At 57.1% G+C, this 21,337-nt stretch overlaps 2 protein-coding genes across 2 annotated transcripts in view; one reads left to right on the top strand and one right to left on the bottom strand.

Annotated features, from left to right (window-relative positions):
- Nucleotides 1–109: 109 nt before the first annotated feature.
- MONBRDRAFT_27656 (uncharacterized protein) lies at nucleotides 110–16,410 on the top strand (the record flags this gene model as incomplete). The annotated part of the gene is made up of 9 exons (XM_001748018.1): nucleotides 110–3,611; nucleotides 3,697–3,818; nucleotides 3,972–4,461; nucleotides 4,634–9,039; nucleotides 9,205–9,275; nucleotides 9,379–10,022; nucleotides 10,622–11,251; nucleotides 11,407–16,211; nucleotides 16,303–16,410. The coding sequence occupies 9 exons, from the start codon at nucleotides 110–112 to the stop codon at nucleotides 16,408–16,410; spliced, it is 14,778 nt and encodes a 4,925-aa protein (XP_001748070.1).
- Nucleotides 16,411–19,566: 3,156 nt separating this feature from the next.
- Nucleotides 19,567–21,337, bottom strand: part of MONBRDRAFT_33535 (uncharacterized protein) — a gene marked incomplete at its 5' end in the record, with an annotated part of 10,506 nt that continues 8,735 nt past the window's right edge. The window contains 5 exons of the mRNA XM_001748080.1: nucleotides 19,567–19,819; nucleotides 19,940–20,011; nucleotides 20,123–20,210; nucleotides 20,338–20,740; nucleotides 20,909–21,176. Coding sequence (XP_001748132.1) covers nucleotides 19,788–19,819; nucleotides 19,940–20,011; nucleotides 20,123–20,210; nucleotides 20,338–20,740; nucleotides 20,909–21,176 — 863 coding nt within the window. The 3' untranslated portion in view covers nucleotides 19,567–19,787. The remainder of the gene's footprint in view (nucleotides 19,820–19,939; nucleotides 20,012–20,122; nucleotides 20,211–20,337; nucleotides 20,741–20,908; nucleotides 21,177–21,337) is intronic.

Consider the following 21,337-nt stretch of genomic DNA (forward strand, 5'->3'; position numbering starts at 1 on the left):
GCAGTTTGTTGACTCGCAGGCATTGTCAGGGTGGGCTGGGGCCGCTGCGTCATCAGACAATAGCCCGTTACGGCACGGTTTCTCGCCCAGACACCACACATCACATGCCATGAGAAATCCCGCACTTGCGGCTCGGCTGCAGGGGCGCCTGTCTATCGTCCTTTGGTGTCTTAGTCTGCAAGCAGCGCTCTTTGCAGGGCCTGCAGTCAGCAGCGCCGGCACCACCATAGCCTGGGACAACTGCTCGGCACCTCTCTTGGTCACCGAGCCCAGCAGCGGCCATCACGAAGTTGGCTTATCCGTCTCACGCTCTGGGCCAGGGAATGAGACGGAAACGGTGTGGTGGCAAGTCGTCGATGCTCCCCACGCCGTCAACGATGTGGCGAGTACGTCTGGCTCAGTCATTTTTGCGCCCGGTCAGCTCATGGCCACCGTAACTCTTGCCGTTTTGGCCGATGCCGAGCCGGAGATGACTGAGCTGCTGCAACTCGAACTGCTCAACAGCAGCCTGCCAGGCTCTAGCCTCGGCACTGCATGCAATGTTCGTTCCGTCTTCATCTTGCCAAATGGTTATTCACAAGGCGTCCTCGTTCTTGATCCCTCTGGCCTCTATCGGGGCCAGGAATCCAGGGGAGCAGCGGCCGTCATCTCCGTGCCCGTGTACCGTTACGGTGGTGCCACAACACTTGCGGGCGCTGCGTTGCGTGTTGTCAACGGCTCTGCAGACTTTGTTTTTGTAGCTCCCACCTTTGCTTTGCCTGCTGGTACCAATAGCACTGTGGTCTCCCTGTACGTGCGTGACGACGACTTGCCCGAAGACGAAGAACGGTTTGAGTTGCGACTCGAGTCTGGCGTCGATGTCCTCATTGACCCTCTTTTGAATCAGGCCACAGCCCTGATTGCCGCCTCTGACGGCGCGTATGGCACGTTTGGCTTCGCCACCAGCCAGACTGTCGTTGGCAGCGAACCTGAATCTGTGGCAGAGGCCGCCGCGCGCCCCATTAATCTTGCTGTGAACCGGACAGGTGGCGTATACCGAGACATCGCCCTTGCGTGGTCGTTGCGCGCCCTGTCCGATAATGTCAACGCCTCGGCTCAGTTTGTGCACACCAGCGGTACTCTTGTGGTGCCACATGGGGCCAGAAACAGTACCCTACAGCTCTGGATCCAGCCTGACGACGTCCCCGAGACCCTGCAACAGTTTGAGGTTAACCTCGAGAGCGCCAGCACCGGGGCAGAGCTCGATGTCACGCGACGTCACGCTCGTGTGGATATTCTGGGTAACGATGACGGCATCGCCATCGATATGCCCGAGCCGGCGCTCGAGGAGAGCGGCTGGATCAATCTTACCGTCGTGCGCACTGGTCTCTTGGCCTCTCCAGCCGTCGTGGCCTTTTCCACGCATGCTGGTTCAGCCGAGCCCTATCTGGACTACGTGGCCGTGAGCGGCAATCTCACTTTTGCACCCAACGTCTCCAGCCAGCCCTTGGCCATTCGGCTCATCGATGATCCCGTCTTGGAACCCAGCGAGTTCTTTCAACTCCACATGACCGTGCTCACCGGGGAGGTGGTGTTGATAACGACACGTCTCAATCTCACCATCGCCCCCTCTGACGGAGCCGCGGGCGTTTTGGGCTTTGTTGAGCGCAACTCCCTAACCCTCGCGGAGGGGCAGGGGGTGGTGCTTAACGTTTCCCGCCGCATCGTCGCTGCAAGCAGCAATGTGGGCGCCATCAGCGTGCGCTGGCGCCTTGATCGCGCTGATGGACAGGCCGTGCAGTCCTCGGATTGGGTGCAAGTTGCGGGGGAGCTGAATTTCGCCGACGGCGTAGACCAAGCCAGGCTGTTGCTGCAGTCCCTCAACGATTCCCTCCCGGAACTGGACACGGAATATAGTCTCGTTTTGCACAGCGCGTCCCCTCCCGCCGTGCTCGGCTCGGTTGCGCGTCGTAGCCTGCTCATTACCATCCCAGCCAACGATGACCCCTTTGGCACTCTTGTTCTGCATGCAGGTCCTTCTCTGCAGGTTTCAGACTCTGCTCGCTTCCTGACCATTAATGTTACGCGCTCCAACCATAGCCGAGGGGATATTGGGCTCTGGGCTCGCTGGGCGCGCAATGGTGAGGTGCTGGCCATCGTGGGTCCGCTAGTGCTCCCCGAAGCCCAGGCAGCCCCTCTTCAAGTGCAGCCTGCTTTGGCAGCACGTCATCGCCTTGTGCCAGCCGATCACCTTGAGCTGACCATCATCAACGTCACGGTAGTCGGGGTCTATGCCGGCAGCCCTGCTGCTATTCGATTTCCCCCTCGTTTCGCAGAAGCCACGGCCAGCAGCTTTTATCCTCTGATTCCAGAGACAGCCGTGGCGGGGACGATCCAATTTGCGTTGATGTCACGCGCCGTAAACGTCCGCGAAATCGAGGGGGTGGATGTGCCAGTGCAGTTACGGGTTGAGCGTGTCAATGGCACCTTCACCTCTGTGACCTTGCCCTTTACCGTTTCCGGCAATAAAGGCGAGGACGCGAGTAGTGACATGATGCCCACGAATGGCTTCCTCACGTTTGGGCCTGGGCAGAGAATGGCGCTTCTCAACCTCTCGCTAATCGGAGATGCCGAACCCGAGCTCGAGGAGATTTTGACCGTCCAGCTGAGCCCGATTCAAGGCGGGCAAGCCTTTCTAGGATCCGACAACTCCTCAACCATTGTGGTAGCACCGAGCGACGCACCATACGGCCAGTTTGAGTTAAGTGCCGCCGTTCCGGCTACGCGCACCTTGGCCGAGGGAGAGGCTATGGACTTGATCGTTTTTCGTCAGGCCGGTGCCTTTGGTGACGTGGTTGTTGGGCTTGACTTTGAGCCAGTCGAGGCAGCAGCGCGCTTCGCGGTTACACCCCGGCAATTAGCTTTTGAAGCTGGTGGCGCCACGGCGGCGAGTCGCCAGGGGCGCTTTGCGCTCGTGCGCATGGATGATGATGTACCAAACCCGACCGAGGTGGTGGTGGTCACCCTCAGAATCAATGCAACCGCCGGGCCCTCGGCCGACCTGGGCACTCACGTTGGTGTGACCGTCACCACGCCTCGGGCCGACAACTCCTCTGGCGTGTTTCGCTTTGCTGATAGCGTGCTTGCCGTCACTACAGTGGACGAGGCCGTCGATAGCAACACGAGCGTTGCTTTGAACGTGGCGCGCGATGGGGGGCACTTTGGCACGGTCCTTCTTCCTTGGGTCCTAGTGCAATGCCCGAATACAGATGCTACGCAGTGTGCCGTGGACGCATTTGGTGATGCTGTAAACGATTTTGCGGCGACTTCTGGTGTGCTGCGCGTGGAGGACGGTGCCACGGCAGCCGACCTGTCTTTGGTTGTCTTACACGATCGTGTGCCCGAGGACAATGAGTTGTTTCGTGTCACCTTGTTTGATGCCAGCACCGACCCTGAGGCTGGACGCGTTGGTGTGCGGCGCCATGCTTTTATTTTGGTACCCAGCAATGACCCACTGCTGGCTTTTGACACTCTCAGGATGGAGGTCAGGGAGGAGATCGGCCAGTTTGCAGTGCCGATCGTGCGCACGGGCAATACGGCGCAAAATCTTCCTTTAAATTTGTCGCTTCCCGGTGAGTGCCCCAGACCGGCGCGTGGCAGCCAGGTCTTTGCGTTTTTTTTTTTCCCTCAACCCACCCCGTCTCTTGTACTTTGTAGCCTCGGCACCTCTGCGCCTGGTGGATGGAGCCCCTTTTGTCCTGCCCAGTAATGTGACCAGAATCAACGCGACCTTTGCCATTGACGACAATTCTTTCCCAGAGCCTCGTCGTGAGGTTTTGGTGCGTCGTAACCTCTCGCATCTCCATCTATGCTCTGGCCCTTTCGTTTGTTTTTCTGCTTTCTTTCTCAGAGGCTCCCCTCGTGATTTTGTTTGCCCTTACGTCGAGCTCTTTTGACATAATATAATGTTCTGTTCGTGCGGCAATCATTAGGTCTCGCTCTTTCCATCCATGGGCTTTGACTACATGGTGGATCCTTTGGCTGATGTAGTTGTTGTCGCCGTGGCCGCCAGTGATGGGATTGGGGGATCTTTTGCCTTGGTCAACGCGAGCGCCTCGGCAACCCAGCCTCAGGTTTTATCTGAGAGCGATACCATGAATGTGACAATTCGACGGAGCGGTCCCGCCTTTGGCGACGTGATGGTGGCTTGGCAGGTGGCTGACAACTGTACCTCTGACGTTGCTCCCACTTCAGGGCAGGTCTTGTTTGCAGAGAACCAGACCGCGGCCAACATCAGTTTTGTCATTCTTGCCGATGGTGTGCCGGAGCTCGCTGAAAAGTGCACCGTGTCTTTAAAGACGGCTATTCCGGCTGACATTCAATACGCCAGCGTAAATCTCGATACCACTGGGATGGTGTTTGAGATCTCCGCCTCTGACCATCCGCACGGCGTTTTTGGCGTCATGTCAACCGTTCTGAATGGTTGGTCCGCATGTGTCTGGATCTGAACCATCATGCCCTTACTGCCTCCTTCCTCCCAAGCTTTTGATGCGCTTGCGCCTGTCCCTGGTCCACCAACGCTCGTGCTAATGTCACCGTGCATTCTGAACCCTTGTTTTGCTTCCTTGTGATTTTACTGTGGCATGTTTCATAGTGACTGAGGGTCGGTTGCTCTCTGTGCCCATTGCACGCTTCTACGGGGCTTTCGGGGCGATTCGAGTTCAATACCGCCTTGAGCCTCTGCAGAACGCCATCATAGCTGAACACTTCTCGGCGGCCGAAGGCGCGCTTGTTTTTGAGGAGGGTGAGGTGCAGAAGGATTTCACGCTGCTGGCCGTGGATGATGCCGTTCCAGAGTTGGCCGCAAGTTTCTTGTTGGTGCTGGAGGCAGATCCGCCAGCTCAAGTGGCGGAGAACGCCAGCTCGGTCCAGCTAGATGTGGCCGAGTCTGATGAGCCTCACGGTCGATTTGTACTTGAGCCACGCAGCCTCAATCTGACTGAGGGACAGATCTTCAATTTGACTATTCTTCGTGAGCAAGGTGCCTACGGTGCAGTGTCGGTGGAGGTGAGCTGGCAGAGCTGCTTGACCAGTGTTCCTTTGATCCCATGTCGACTTCAAAACTTGAGCGTGGGGTCTGAGGACATATCTCCTCTCACGACAACGATTCACTTTGAAGAGGGCGAGCGCGTGCGGGAGATCACGTTTAGCGTTCTGGATGACAGCGAGCCAGAGTTGTGGCAGCTGCACGAGCTGCGACTCAGTGCCGAGGGTGCTGCTGTGGCATCGGACAGGGCCACATCTCAAATTGCCATCGCCGCCAATGATGCGCCCTTTGGCACCTTTTCACTGCATTTTTTGCAAGGCGCTCAGGCGGGGCGCGTGGCAGAAGGCGCATTCGTGCAGCTTGTGATTGAGCGCACCAGCTTTCTTGCCGGTGCGGTGAGCGTTCAGCTGGCGGTCACATATGGCACGGCTGATGCCGAAGACTTGGCAAGCTTTCCCACGTCCTTCGACTTTGGTCCCACGGAAGCCTTCAAGACAGTCACGGTTCAGATTGTCGACGACGAGATCCCCGAGGACGAAGAATTCTTCCAAATCCACCTCGATGCGCTCGCCCCGAGTGGCTTGAGTCGATTGGATACGCAGCATCAGGCCGTCAATGTCAGCATTCTGCCCTCTGATGACCCCTTTGGCGTGTTCGGGTTTAGCAATGCTTCTCTTGATCTCGTCGTGCAGGAAGGTGTTCGGGTGCCACTGGTGATTGAGCGTACTCGAGGCACATTCCGTACCGCTTACCTAGGCTGGCAGTTCCGCGCCAGTGCGGACACCGTCTTGGGTGATTTTGACCGTTTTTCAGGAACGGTCATCATCCCGGCCGGCGAGGCGCGCGCCGAGGTTAACCTCTCCACTATTCAGGATGATGTTCCCGAGCTCAGCGAGGACTTTGTGGTGGAAATTTACGTTGGGAACCTCGGCACTGGTGAGGCCGTGACCTTGGGTCCGGACGCGGCGACTACCATCACTATAGCCGGAAATGGCGATCCGTATGGGTACTTTCAACTGCGTCGGGAGACTGTGTATGTGGACGAGCCAAAGAGCAGCGAGGCGCCCACGGTGGTTCAGGCCTGGGTCGATCGAGTCGGTGGAGCGTTTGGAGAGGTTGCTCTCTGGCTGGGGCATGCGACTTCAAGCACCGTCGACGTTGGTGCAGATGTGACGGCCAACTGGACGCAGCCCGTCGTGTTTGCTCCCAACCAGACGAGCGCCGCCTTTCGTGTCGCTGTCTGGCCAGACGATGAACCGGAAGTTGGGGAGCGCTTGGTGCTGATCATTACCAACGCGACCCTGCTTTCATCCGCGCTGGACGAGGTGCACAATCCACAACCTCGCATCAATGTTCTTCGGAATACGTCGGTGGTTATACGCGAGAACGATGATGCGCGTGGCGTGTTGCAGTTCTCAGACAACACGCCTCTCATCATTCCCGGCACTGAAGGTAGCGTGGTGGCCTTGAACGTCTCGCGTCATGCCGGTGCGTTTGGTGAAGTGAACATTTCGCTGGCAGCCGTCATTCCCGGTGCATGCAATTTTGAGCTGTGCGCCATTCCAGGCCGCGACTTTGACATCTTGTCGATCACAGCTACTCTGGCAGCCAACCAGCGCTGGGTTCTGGTGAATGTGTCCTTGCTCGAAGATTCAGAGCCAGAGCTCGCAGAAATGGCCTTTGTTCTTCTGGGTCTCGGTGCAGGCAGCCAAGCACGTCTTGGGACGCGAACGCTTCAACAAATTGAGATTGCTGCTTCGGACGACCCATATGGGCGCTTTGGACACGCCAGCACCGAGGCGCTGCTTGTACACGAGGATGCCGATGGTTCTCGGCAACTCGAACTACTTGTACGGCGCGAGGGTGGTACTCGGGGTACCACGCATGTGGACTGGGTTTTGCGTACCCATGATCAGCTTGACCTGCCCGGCAATTTGGCACCGCATGCAGGTACCTTGATCTTCCCGGCAGCTGGTGCGGAGTCCATGGTGTTGCGGCTGAATGTAACGGATGACAGTCTGCCTTCTCTATACAACAATGTCTCGGTCCAACTCTTGGCCGTGCATGGTGGTGGGCGTTTGACACCAGGTCGGGTCAATCGAACAGTGACCCTCCTCGAGTCAGATGCACCTCATGGGGCCCTCTGTTTTGAAGAGGACTCCATCGTGTACCATCCACCATCCAGCGAGCGTAAGGAAGCTGGGCAGGTGCTCTTGACCGTTCTTCGTCAGGGTGGTCTCTTTGGTGAGCTGCAGGTTACCGTGCGCGTATCAGCACCCGTTGCCCAAACCCTCGCGCCGTGGCTTAACGCTTCGCAAAAGGCGGGGGTGGTGGCAGATGTGTTTACACTGTTGTCTGAAGCCACGCTCGACGCAGACGCCTCTGGTAGCATGGGACCCAGCCTTTTGAATACTTTCAACCTTGAAAGCGAATGGGCCTGTCCATGGGCATGCCTCGAATTTACTGGGTGCATGGCTGCAGTTGTCCTTCGGAACCTAGGAGTATGTGAACTGTATGGTAATGTGTCCCAAGCAACAGCGCCGGTGGTGGCGCTGGCAACGGCACAACTATACGTTCTGAAGCATGAGGGGTCCCAAGCGCTGGCCTCGCGTGTGGCTTTGCCAGGAGCCGATTTAGTTGCCGAGCTCACAGTGCTGGTACCCGCAGACACCAGCACGGTGCCGATTGCGCTCACTGTCTTTGAAGATGCGCTGCCAGAGCTAAGCGAGTTTGCGTTGGTGGAGATGGTTGATGTGGTCTTATTGGACGACTTTGTGCAGCCCATGGCACCAGTGTTGTGCGAAGGGGCCAGCGTGCTGGTTGAGCTAGGCGCTAACGATTTTCCTCGCGGCCTTTTGAGCATTGAGGCGGATCGGTCCGAGCTTACGGAGGGCGGCGCAGCTGCTGTCGTCACGGTGCTTCGCAAAGAGGGCTGGTACGGCGATCAGCTGCTGTATTTGACGGTGGATGAGGCGCACCGTGATGATGTGATGGTTCCCAGCAGCGTGGCTTTGATGGAGGGACAAAGCCAAGTCACCTTCCGGGTGACGGCGCTGGACGATGACATTCCTGAGCTTGATGAGGAAATCGGGCTTTCGGTGAGCCAGGTTGATGGCGGCGCCATCCTGACCAATGCAACAACGCTGAGCTTTAAGATCTTGGGCAATGACTTGGCGGCGGGCACTTTCCAATGGGCCATTTCTGAGGCCCAGGTGAGCGAGCCTCTGACAGCGGAGGCCATCACACAGCTGGACGTGCCCATCTTGCGTACAGGCTTGCAAGCAGGCATGGTCGAGGTGGACTGGATGCTGGATATGATGATGAGCGCGCGCACAATCTTGCCCACAAGCGGCACGGTTTCCTTTGGTGCCGAGCAGACTGTGGCATATGTACGATTGGAGCTCCACAATGATCTCGTGGCTCAACTCGCTGAACAAGTCTCGATTCGTCTACAGAATCTGTCGACCTCGGCTGCTACGCTGAGTGCGGTCGGAACTGAGGCCTCTATCCATGTGGCCAGTGATCAAAACGTGTACGGAAGTTTTGCATTCGCTGATGCATCGACTGTGGTCGAGGAAGTGATCGGCCCCCTTCCCTTTGCCATTCAGCGTTCTGGGGGGCTCTTTGGGCGCGTTTTGGTATTAGTCTCGGCAATTGGCGGGACTGCTACGCCCAATGTAGATTTCGTAGCCGAGCAGTTTGAAATCTATTTTGAGGAGGGGCAGCGCGTGGAGTTTGTCAATGTCACATTGATCAATGATGACATCCCAGAGCTGGCTGAAGACTTTTCTCTCGTCATTGACCAGGTTACGCTCGTTGATGAGACTTACCCGCCCAGCAACACCACCCCGGCTGCCTCAGCAACTCCTTTGGGCATCACGATTGATGTGAATGACGATGCCAACGGCGTGTTCGGCTTTGTATCTGCTGGCCTCGTGGAGACGACGGAGGGCGCCGTTGTCTCTCTTCAAGTTTCACGCTCTGCCGGCACCTTTGGGACTACCAATATTCCGGTGTGCACGGCCTCGAATTGCTTGGGGGAAGAAGCTCTTGTGTTACCTCGCTGCATGCTCGCTCATGAGCTGCAAAGTGGCTTGCTAGTTTGCATGACCGGCGGACAGCATAGCTCATTTTCTTTTTCTCTTGCGTTCGTCCCTCCTCTGGTTTGCTTCTGCTAGGTGACTCTGAGTGTGGCGGGGCAGGAAAATCCAGCGACCCTCGCGTCCGACGTCCAGCTTCACACAACCAGGTATGGTTTACAGCGCGTGGTCCTGCTGGCACACTTTTTTTTTTTTTTTTTTTTTTTTTTTTTTTTTTTTTTTTTTTTTTTTTTTTTTTTTATAATTTCCCAGTCATTCACCATTGTTCTTCTTTGCCACCAGCATCACGTTTTCTGAGGGAGCGGTTCTCATGACAATCAACCTTACCATTCTCGACGATCAGATCCCTGAGTTTGCGGAAACGTTTGTCATCCAACTGGGCCCTCCCTCTCATGGCGTCTTGGGAACACGCGCTCAGGTTCTGGTTCGGATTGCCGAAAGCGGTTATCCGCGTGGTCTGTTGCACTTTGAGAATACGGCCAATCAGACAATCACGGAAGATGAGACGCGCAACTCGTCTCTGCCTATTGCAATCAGCCGCGCACCAGGGCGCTTGACAAATGTGCTGGTGGTTTGTGAGGTCGAGCGACTCGAAGCCAATGGAGAGCTATCTTCGGCCTCTGACGTAACCATCAGTCCACCGTCATTGGTGTTGCGTGAAAACGAGGTTCTTGGCGAGTTTGTCGTCACTGTTTGGGCCGACCAGATTCCAGAGGTCGCAACATACTATCGCCTGAGCCTGCGGAGCGCTGATGCCCCCGTGGCCGCCGAGGGCTCGCATATCTGGGTTCTTGTCCCAAGCAATGACGATGCGCATGGCATCTTCCACCTGTCTGCCTCTGAGGTCATTTTAAACGAGACCGGCATACCCGCCAGCTGGGTCATCACGCGCGCCGGTGGGCTTCTTGGACACGTGGACTTGGACTGGTCCGTTCAGGGAGTGGGTGTGGGGGCTCAAACCGGTAGCTTGGCCTCCATAACTGAAGCGGCCTCCATAACTGAAGCGGCCGCCGTTGCTGATGCGCCCTGGGGAGTACCCAGCCTTGCGTGTGACAGCGATTGTCACATGCTCACTATCGAGGGAACGGACCATCTTGTCCTTTTGGCTCGTGTTAATAGCACCGGGCGTGGCCAAGCAGAGCTTGTGGTGCAATCTGTTGACGATGCTTCCTGTTCTGTGTCGGCTCGGGTGGCGATGGCTGATTCCTGGACATGGGGTGTATCGGGTGGGCTTGTCTTTCTTCTGGGTGGTTCCACAACGGGTAACTCAGCCGTACATGTCATAGCTCCATGCGAGAGCTTGCAAGCCACCCTACCGCTCAACTTGGCCGTCTCGGCGGCGGCGTGGGGGTTAGAAATCAGACCCGAGGGATCTGCAGCACCGTTGCTCGCCATCGTTCCTCCAGGTATGTTTCGTTTGACTGTGCGTGCTAAATTGGCTACCTGCACAATACTTGGCTAGGGGTCATTTGAGTTGCACCTGTTTCATCATTAGGTATACTCGATCAAGCGCAGCTTGTGCGCCTGGGCGACAACATGAACTCACTCATCATTGAAGCTTTGCCCACCCGAGGGGCCACTTCAGTATCCATCTGCGGTCGGCGCATGTTGTGGACGGATGCCAGGCAAAACATCGCCCAGATGACGACGATCGGGGGCTTGGTGCTGCATAACTTTAGCACCGACGGTACCCCGACTTGGCTCTGTGCTGGTTCCCTGGCTGCGCTAGTCGATCGTGGGGACACTCGTATGATTGTCTTGGAGACTGGCGCAGTCGCTGGTGCCCTAGGCACGCCGGTCGATCATGTCTTTGTTTTCAACCAAAGTATCTTTGTGTTGAGCAGCAGTGAAGTCGATGGGCTTCGAGTGGGCAAGCTATCGGAGTCTTTCCAAGTCGAATGGCTGATGGGCCGGCTTTGTGCGGAGCTAATCCATCCCACCGTGAGCCACTTGGTCACTCGTCCATCGGAAATATTGCTGCAGTGCCATGGCATTGCCTCCCTGCATCGTGTGTGGCTGGCTGATAATCGTACAGATATTCCACTTACTGGTGGCACGATTAGGTTTGCGCCTGATCAGGCAACTGCCACCATCACTTTGCCCATTGTGGATGACGATACACCTGGTAAGTCGGAGCACGAGCTTGGTCATCGATGCCGCAGTGCTCCATTGGTTCCCCCTAAGGCAGTGGTTGGGCAGTGTTTCTTTTCTTTTCCCGGCCAGCACCTCTTGTCACTTTGAGTGTATTGCCTCTCATATCCTTCGTTTCATGTCGTGTAGAATTGGCAGAGGCATTCAACATCTCACTACGCGCTGCTTCGGGTGGTGCCCGCGTGGCTACGTCAAATGCCAGCACTGAATTTGAAGTGGCAGCATCCGATGCCTGGGCAGGTGCCTTCTCCTTAGTAGCCAGTGATCTGGAGCGTATCGTGGCCGAGGAAGACAGCGGCCCGAGTCTCGTGGTGTATCACGTTTTCCGCGAACAGGGGGCGCTCGTGGAGGCTGTCGTGACCTGGCACGTTGAGCCAGCAAACACGTCTGACTTTGCACAAACTCAGGGCCAGTTGGTGTTCCCGCGAGGGGTGGCCGAGGCCACGTTTGTGCTTACCGTTTTGTCCGATGAGATGCCCGAAGGGGCTGAACATTTCCGGATCTCTATCTCTGTTTTGACGCCTTTGTTGGGCGCGGAAGTGCGTCAAGGCACGGGACAGCTGACAGTGGCCGGCAACGATGGGGCGTATGGCACGGTCGACTACATCTTGCAAAGTCACCACCAGGATCAAACGCTCAGGGAGGGAGATGAGGTGCAGGTGCTTTTGCTGCGCTCTGGCCCACTTGATCGCATCCTCGTTGCACGGATGGTCGCTGTTGCCTTGAACGGGTCCGCCTTTGACTCTGCCACGGATCTGGACTGTGGCCTCGTGGACGGTGTTGTGGTGCTCCCGGCCAGCGTCGCAAATGTATCGGTGACCTGCACCGTGACAGCGGACGGTATTCCAGAGGAGACCGAGGCCTTTGCTTTGGCCGTGACAGAGGTCGATGTAGCCAACCGTTTGGCCTGGGATGATCCCACCTCGCCGCGGCTGGCACCGACGGCAGCAGCGCTGCATTTTCGCATCGCAGCCAACGACAACGCCAGTGGCGTGCTGGCGTTTGACGTTGGGCTGGCCGCCGTGCTCAACGTTTCCGAGGCATATAATGAGACGACGTTCCTTCGGCTGCCCGTACATCGCACTGCTGGCGCTTTCGGGCACATCGCCGTGCCCTTTACCTTCAGCAATGTGTCTACCTCTGTGCTGTACGCACAGTCCCCATCACCCCTGTCCTTTGCTGACGGAGAACGCACACGGGACATTATCCTGGCCGTGCCTGCCGACCACCTGCCCGAGGCTGCTGCGCTTGTGCATGTGCATCTGGGACAACCGACCGGCGGCTTTGCTGATAGTCCACCCTTACTTGCAGCAGATCCGCGCACAATCGAGCGCACGATCCACGTGGCAGAAAGCGATGCCTATCGCGGTGCGTTCCGGTTGAGCCTGGATCACGAGAGCACCGCTGTTCGCGGGGGGCAGTCGCTTAACCTTACCATTCATCGTGATGCCGGAACTTTTGGAATGCTGACCTTGCAACTTACAACCGTGCCCTTGAGTGTTTATCCTTGGACTCTAACCCAAGGCAGCGGCCTGTCGCCCGAGCGTTTGAATGTGACATTTGTCGATGGTCAATCAATGCAGGAGGTGCAATTTCACGTTCACGACGATGGCCTCCCCGAGGTCGACGAGTGTTATGCGCTTGTGCTATCCGTGGCCGATGCCGCAGGGATACCGGTCGGCTGGTCGTTTAATCTCTCGCATTCGCGCGTGGAAGTGTGCGTTGCCCCCTCCGATGACGCCAATGGCGTCTTTGGGTTTGAGACGACACACATCGACGTGGTCGAGCCATCATTGGGCACGGTGCCTGTGCTTCTGAACGTAACGCGCCGAGGTGGCGCCTTTGGCAGCGTGAGCCTTGGCTGGCACGTGTATCTCTGTGACGCTTCCAGCGATGCGGATCAAACCACGGGCTGCGCGCGCTCCCAAGCCACTCGGGAAGACTTGGGCACGGACACAGAGCTCTCCGGCCAGTTGAGCTTTGCGGAGAACGAAACAAGTCATTTGATTGAGCTAACAATCCGGGCTGATGCGCGGGTGGAGGGCGCGGAACGATTCACGGTGGAGCTGACGCTACGATCCAGCGTGGTAGAGGGAGGTCTGGCGTTCAGCCGCACCAATGCGACCGTCCTCATTGCCGCATCCAACTTTGGCAACGGCATAGTCACCGTCTCGCCTGCCTCGGCATCTGTCGTGGTGGCCGAGGGTACAGCTCGGGTCTTGGGGCTTCGACGATCGGCCGGATTCGGGCGCGTCGTGTGCGCCCTGGAGCTGACGGCAATGGATACGGAATCTGAAAGCCTCAATGCAAGCCGCTTTCTATTTACTCCTTCACAGTTGGTTCTGGAGGATGGGCAACTGGAGGCTTCAACCACACTGCTTGTGGCTGATGACGACGTGCCCGAGCTCGAGTCTACCTGGGTGTTTGCCACCAGAGTTGTCGCTGGAGGGGCGGTGCTGGGTCGCAGTTCGCACATCAACGTGACTATTCCAGCCAATGACGATCCCTACGGGGTCTTCAACCTGACATCGGCTGTCCTATCAACAGTCCACATCCGGGAGCGCCGGCGCTTGCTCAGTGGCACAATTCAGCGTTTGGCAGGATTGTCGGGCGCGGTCGACGTCAAAGTGCAATTCACCTTGGAAAGCACCTTGCCTGACGCTGCTGCGCGCGCTGCTGACTGGACCAACTGCAGCACTTGCTGGATATCATTCGAGGAAGGTCGTGCCAGCTTGTCCTTTGCCAATTTGGTCTTGCCTTTAGCACGTCTCTACCGTGGTGATCGGCTACACGTGCAGCTGCGTCCCGTGCGTCGAGCCAATGGCGCGGCACTGCCCGTTCTTGGCACGGGCGTGATATTGACGGCAACCGCGTTGGATTCCAATCTGGGGCTACAAGTTGGCTTTGAGACAGCGGCCACACGAGAGGGGGAGACGACACGGTTACGTGTCGACCGGCTCGGCGTTGTGGGTGGCTTGCAAGCACAGCTTGCAAGTGCCGCCATCCCACGGGAGCTTTCGGTGCCCTCCCTGCTCGTGACGCTAGCCAACAATGTCGATGTGGTCGTGGTAGATGTGGCGGTGTTGGCAGATGGCGTCCCCGAGTTGAACGAGTCAGTGTCTGTTGAGTTGTCCGACATTGTGGCCACCGGAGACGATCTGGTGGTGTTCTCGTCCAGCGCTGCCATAACCATCTTGGCCAACGATAATCCTGGCGGACGCTTTGGCTTCTCCCAAACGGTGCTGAGTGCGGCCGAGGGCAAGCAGGTCGAGCTAACCATCGTGCGGGAAGATGGCGCACTTCTTGACATGGTGGCAGATTTGGTTTGGCCAGCTGAGCTGCTCTCACAGCTTCTGGACACGGGCATCCCATCGCGGATGGCCCTTGCCTTCCCCTCAGGCGAGGATCGCGTCACCATCGCGTTTACGGTAGCAGCAGACGGTGTGCCCGAGGAGGCTGCATCGTTCGACTTGATCTTGGCGCTGAATCAGAGCTCTGACTTGGCGGTGGTGAATGCAGATCTTGGCTCATGTCGCGTGGATGTCCCCGCGAGCGATGATCCTTATGGCCGCGTCGGATTTAGCTCGCCCGAGTTGACAGTGTCGGAGGATGACGGTCAACGCGCTCTCGTGATCCGGCGGAGCGGAGGCTTGCTCCGCGACGTTGGGATCTCCGTGGTTGTCGTCGCCTTTGATGGTTCCAACCCAGATAGCGGCAGTGGCCAACCCGACTTCCAGATTGTGCCACAACACGTCGAATTTGCCGCTGGCCAGCGTGAAGCGGCCGTGTTGCTGGTGCTGCGCCCTGACGACGAGCCCGAAGATGCTGAGATGTTGACGCTTGAGTTGACGAGCGCTGAGAACGGTGTCAACATCAATGCCTCCGCTGCGACGATGCAAGTGACGATTGCGGCCAACGACCGGGCCTACGGGGAGTTTACCATATTCGGCGCGGACGGCACTTGTGATGAGGGCGGCACCGCCGCGTTTGAGGTGAGGCGGGCGGGCGGCCTGTTTGGCACGGTGGTCTTGGATTGGAGCGTTGTCGCACAATCGGCTCGCCAGTCTGACTTGGCGCCATCGAGCGGTAACCTGACATTTGGCTCCGGGCAGGCGACAGCAACGCTGCAGTTGCTATGCGTTGATGACTTGGAGCCCGAGGTAGATGAGCGCTTTGCGGTTCAGATCACCGTTTCCATGACCGGCGCTCCGGGCACGATCGCACTGAGCGGGGGCCGGGCTAACGGCCTGATTCGTGCAAATGACGTGCCGGCGGGTCGTCTCGCATTTGCTTGCTTGGACCGGCTTCGCCTGGCCGATACACGATTTAACAACACGTTGACGCTCACCGTCGAACGTATTGGCGGCGCTCTGCTTCCCATTGAGGCAAGCGTCCGCGTGAGCACCGCTGGCGCTGTGGCGGCTGAGCGGGTCGCCCCTTTGCCCCCTAGCCTAACGCTCGGCGTGGGGGTGACCAGTGCAAGCCTGCGTGTGCACATCCAAACGGGCACAGCCGGTCAGGTAACGATAAAGCTCGGGTCGGATGCGATAGCCACAATCCTTTTGTATCCCGATGAGGCAGCTCGAGGAGCGTTGCAAGATCTGGCGGGGTCCTACTGTGCAGCGAGCGAGGGGGGTGGTCTCGGTGATGATGATGCTCAGGCGTTGCCACAGCCAAGCCATGCGCTCCGAACGGTCGAGCTTGAAGGTTACGCGACAGCTCTCAGTTTGCTGGTAGCGCAGGTCGCTGAGGCGTCAGCGACGGAATTGGCAGTCGTGCACGCCGAGGTGGCCCGCATCGTGGACGTGGTCCTCGCAGCCCGTTTGGTTTCATCTGCCTCCACAGCAGGCATCATCGCTGCTTTGGAGTCGTACACCCGCGCACGTCTGGCGCGCCTCAACGCCACGGCTTGTGGCACCAGCACGGCGGAGGAGGTGGGGTCGTCGGCTCGATTGGTGTTGGCCAGCGGGGGTGTGGCGGCGAGCACGGTCATGCTTCACGACGCAGGTTCCTTGGCGGCGGCAGTGTCAACAACCAATGCCGTGGCGACTAATGGCAGCTCCTGCGGACATGTGGGTGCACTTGTTTTTGACCGTGCCACTCTTTTCCCAACGGCTGACTCTGTGTTCCTGACTGATGTGGGCCGGCTGAAGGTCTTGACGCACCGGCTGCTTGCTGGGCAGGCTGCCTCTGTGGTATCAGGTGCCGGTGCCGTGGTAAGCGATGCGCAGCCTATTTTCCTCACGTTCAACGTGTCTAGTGACGAGGGCTTTCGAGCTGGAGGGGTTGAAGAAGTGCACTGCGTGTTTTGGGACACATCTTTAAAGGGGGGTCGCTGGAGTGATCGCGGCTGCTCTCTAACATACGACGAGGACAGCGCCATTTGTCGATGCACGCACGCCACACCGTTTGCATTGTTGGCAACTCGGCCTGCTCATCTGCCGGCATCGCGCTGGTTGTTAGCGGCGGCTTCTGTATTATTGTTAGCGGCTGGATTGCAGGGTATGTGGGCTTGGTCCCACGTGGCCCCCGTGCGACCAGCAGCCGTGGTACAGGCAGGCGCGGGGATTTTATCAAGCGTGGCGTTGCTGGTGGCGTCGAGTCACAGAGGCCACGCTGGGGTGACAGCGTGTGGCTGGTATGGATTTTCTCTTGGCCTGACTTGGGTCGCGCTGGGAAGTGCGACATTGGTGGCGGGCATGGCACGAGCACGGGCAGTTTCAGCTCGTTTTGCGCTGCCTGCGTGGGCGACGGTACTAGCTGCTGCAATTGGCCCGTTTCTGTTTGGTTTGTATGTATTGCTCGAGGGCATGAGGGGGGCGGTGGCTGGTGATGCCTTTGCGGCAGCTCGCGCGGACAATGCAGTGTGTGCTGTTTCGACGGATGCCCCCTTTGGCTGGATCGCTACAGCAGGTGTGAGCCTTGCGCAGTTGTTGGTGGCGGCTGCTTGGGCCGCGGCCTTGCTCCTGGGTGTGGTGCCGCATGGAGCCTTGCAGAAGACTGCGTTTGTTGTGCGGTACCTGACGAGTCAGCAGGCGCTGGTTCGCGCTGCGGTTGTCGATGCCCTCCTCCTGGGTGCGTGGACGCTGGTTGTAGTCTACATTGTGACTTCGACTGTGGCATGGGCGTTGGCTGCAACAATGATGGGTCTTTTGGCCGTGATGGCCGCAGTATGGGCATTACGGCGGCCCCGGGCATCTGCCAAGATTGAGATTCACAATCTGGACCAGCATTTGGGCACCAGCGTTGTGTCTTCAACGTCGACCATGTACACCTCCCCCTATCTCGGGGTGTCCGAAGCTGACACGGGAGCCAGCATACCAACGTTGCACACGTTTGAAGATCGGCCCGTGGAGCCTGTGGATGTGTATGCAGGTCCACACACCTTTGGTGTTTCCTCAAATAACGCCGCGCAAGAGCCGCCAGTAGAAGTAGACGAGTCTTTTGATGAGCTGTTGGACATGCTTCATAGCTCGCTGGATCAGAATAGCGGCTGGCAGCGAGAGCATTTGCGCGCTGCTGCCTACGAGGAGTCGGCGCTTTGAATCATTGCGAGTGTCGACGTTTTGACGTCTTGAGTGGTCGCTAGCCTTGATCATGTGTGTGTGTGTTTGTGTGTGTGTGTGGTAAATTCAAGGGCGTTGACTCCAGTGCCGAGGCACAAGGATATCAATAGAAGATGGCAATTGTCTCACTGGCCTGGCGCATGGCTATTTGTGGAGCCAAATGACCCAGCCGAGTTGGACATGCACTGTCTCAAGGGCAGAAAGGGGTCGATCACAACATCGAAAGGATAGGGGTTGGTATCATAAAACATCAAGCACCAAAATAAAACAGAAAAAAAAACGAAAACCGAACAGGCATGAGAGCAGCTGTTGGCTAAAAAAGGAGGAAGATGGCGACTAGGAAGGGAAGGAAGGGTTCAGGCGCGGGGTTGGGTCATTGCGTTTTTGGGGCCCCTCATCAACGAGACGAGGAAGGTTGGCGCCAGCGGCTCCAATACGCTCGCGCATACAGCGGCAATTGGGCAAAGCTGCGACGCCACCACTCCACGTTGTAGGCGCGGTGCTCCACGCGGTGTTCGTCGAGAAAGTTTTTGTAAAAGCGGGACATGACTTCTGGAGGTAACCGTTGATTGCCTAGACCCAGTTGGGCTTGTTGTTCAGCCACAAAGCGGCGCTTTTCCTGCATGATACCAAGACAGGGCATAGACATGCGCAAGAAGCAGGAACACACACACGGCCGGGCTTGAGATGGCATGCTGGGTGGGCAAACATGATTCGTGGAACACCGCCCTTCTCCCCCGGCTCCATGAATCGAGTCAACCAGAGCGATGTGCATGCTCTGAGCGTGAGGTCGACCAAGCGGGTGTGGGGTGCAAAGGGGCTTGGACTTGGTCTCGTACCTCTGAAAACTTGATGTTGTTACGCGTCCAAAACGCCTCGTGCCATGCGTAGTCATGATCGAGGCGTTCACGCAGCGAGCGTTCGGCGCCCGTCTCGTCAGCCTTGCGGGGCAGCTCCACCTTGCGCAAGCGGCTGATGGGATGCGCCGTGGCCACACGGCCCTCGTGTACCACCTGCCGCAGCTATCGTCCCCCGTTCCACATCCCGTCACGCAAAACATGAACCGGTGAGGCTCGCGGAGACGCACGACTCGAGACCCCATGTCACCGACACTGTGAAGTGGTTTCCAAACCCTTCCCTTGCCTTGAGCCCACTCGACACAGGCCACTCAAGCTTAATCTACACCCCCTCCGTGTACACCGACGACAGTCCAGGGGCGCGTGTCGAGTTGAACATTGATCGTCAAGACGTACCAGCACGCGGTTCATTAGAGATTTAGAGAGAGAGAGAGAGAGATTTAGAGAGAGAGAGAGAGAGATTTAGAGAGAGAGAGAGAGATTTAGAGAGAGAGAGAGATTTAGAGAGAGAGAGAGAGATTTAGAGAGAGAGAGAGAGATTTAGAGAGAGAGAGAGATTTAGAGAGAGAGAGAGATTTAGAGAGAGAGAGAGAGAGATTTAGAGAGAGAGAGAGATTTAGAGAGAGAGAGATTTAGAGAGAGAGAGAGAGAGGGAGAGAGAGAGAGAGAGGGAGAGAGAGATTTAGAGAGAGAGAGAGAGAGAGATTTAGAGAGAGATTTAGAGAGATTTAGAGCGATTTAGATAGAGATCGAGAGATAGAGAGATCAAGAGAGAGACTCTCCGCCAGGCAGTCGAAGCGGCGCTGAGATCTTGGGTGAGAGGCAGAGATGTCACTTCTTGCTCTAAGCTGTGCCGGTTGCAAAGTGATGCAAAAATCAAATCGATTGGGACGCTGCCAGGACAAGTACGAGTACGCACAGACGGGTGGCTGCACGAGCTGAAGAAGCAGGTCGCAACAAGCACCAGGGAATACCTCGAAAGCAGTTCCAACAAGGAGGAACACCAAAAACAAAAAAGAGACAAGTTTGAGAAGTTAACAAATTTTTCATCCGCCTGCAGCAGGAGCCCCAACGAGTCAGGACACATCTACGGCTCGTCCTGCTCATTGACTTCAAGATCTAAAAGGTGTCAAACCAAGAAGATGGTCTCGTGAGTTTGGCCGAAACCAAAAAGCGCACACGCAACTACACAGAGAGAGAGAGAGAGAGAGTTGAGATTCAGCGCGTGCTGACACGTACACTCCTCGGTGGCATTGTCCTCCCCAGCATCGGCAAAGCCATACTCGGCGTCCTTGGAGGGAGGTGCTTCATCTGAAAGGCAAACGTCCAGCAAGCAAAATGAGCCCCATTCAGCCCACTGATCCAAAATACTGCGCAACAAAAACGAGTACAGTGCAATATGCAAAGGGGTGCAAGACTCACAAAGCGGGTTTTCCATAGAGGTCTGCACTACGGGCTTGCGAGGAGCATAACCACGGTTCATGGTGGGTTGGCGATGTTGGTGGCCCATCTGTGCAGGGAAGAGACAGACCACGGAGATGGATGGGCAACAGGATATGAGTTTAAACAACTTGATCGCGCTGTGTTCAAAAAAGGGCGTGTGTCTGTGTGTGCGGATGTCCCTGGTCGACACATACCATGGGGCCAGAGCTCATCATGTCTGGGCGAAACTGCTGATAGCCCACGTACTGGCGACGACGCAACACAACGAGGCCAACAATGATAACGAGGATGACACAACCGCCCACCACTCCCATGGCGACAGTCAGCAACTCCTCGTTGTCACCACTCGAGCTGCCACCAGATGCAGAAGCCTGCGAGCTGCCTGACTCATCATCATCCGCATCATCGTCGTTATTGTTGTTGTTGTTGTTGTTGTTGTTATTGTTATTGTTGTTGTTATTGTTGCCACCATCGTCGTCATCATTGCCATTGTTGTTGTTATTGTTGCCACCATCATCATCATCATCCACACCACCAATGTAGTCGCGGCAGGATGCATGTTCGTCGCAAGGATGCGTGACACACGTATCAATGTTCCTATCGTCGCCAACAACACAATGCATTGCGCGCCACGGTAAATGTAAAGGTGAGCAGGGTCAAAAGAAGCCTTTGAAAACCATAAGATCAACACGCCATGCGCAAATACGGTCACGACCAGTTGGGCAATGGGCGGAAGGACGATTCAAAGCAAACTCGCAGACTTACACGCAGGCCGAGGAGCCGCTGTTGAACTGATACCCGGGCGGACACGCACACGTGCGGCCCAAAGTCGAGTTGGGGCCACCCAAGACGTCGGTACACGTCGCATCGCCAGGGCAGGGGTAACCGGCACAGGCATCAATGTCCTTGCACGAAGCTCCATTGGACGTGACCTGCGTCCCCGGCCCACATGAGCAGGTACGCCCCGTAATGCCGTTGGCGGCTCCAGCAATGTCCGCACACAACATGGAGGAAGGGCAAGGGTTGTCTTCGCCTATTCGGTACCAATCAGGTCAGCATGTCACTGTGAGCCTTCAGATCTCCAGATCTGCTCGCAGATCTTAAGGGGGGGGGGGGGGGGCCCCCGTACTTTCCCGAAAAAGCCCAAGCCCCCCCTTTCAAGCATCAATGTCCCCCCAGCCCCCAGTTGCAGAG

Source organism: Monosiga brevicollis, genomic scaffold (genome assembly GCF_000002865.3).
Source record: "Monosiga brevicollis MX1 MONBRscaffold_20 genomic scaffold, whole genome shotgun sequence".
Lineage (NCBI taxonomy): Eukaryota > Choanoflagellata > Craspedida > Salpingoecidae > Monosiga > Monosiga brevicollis.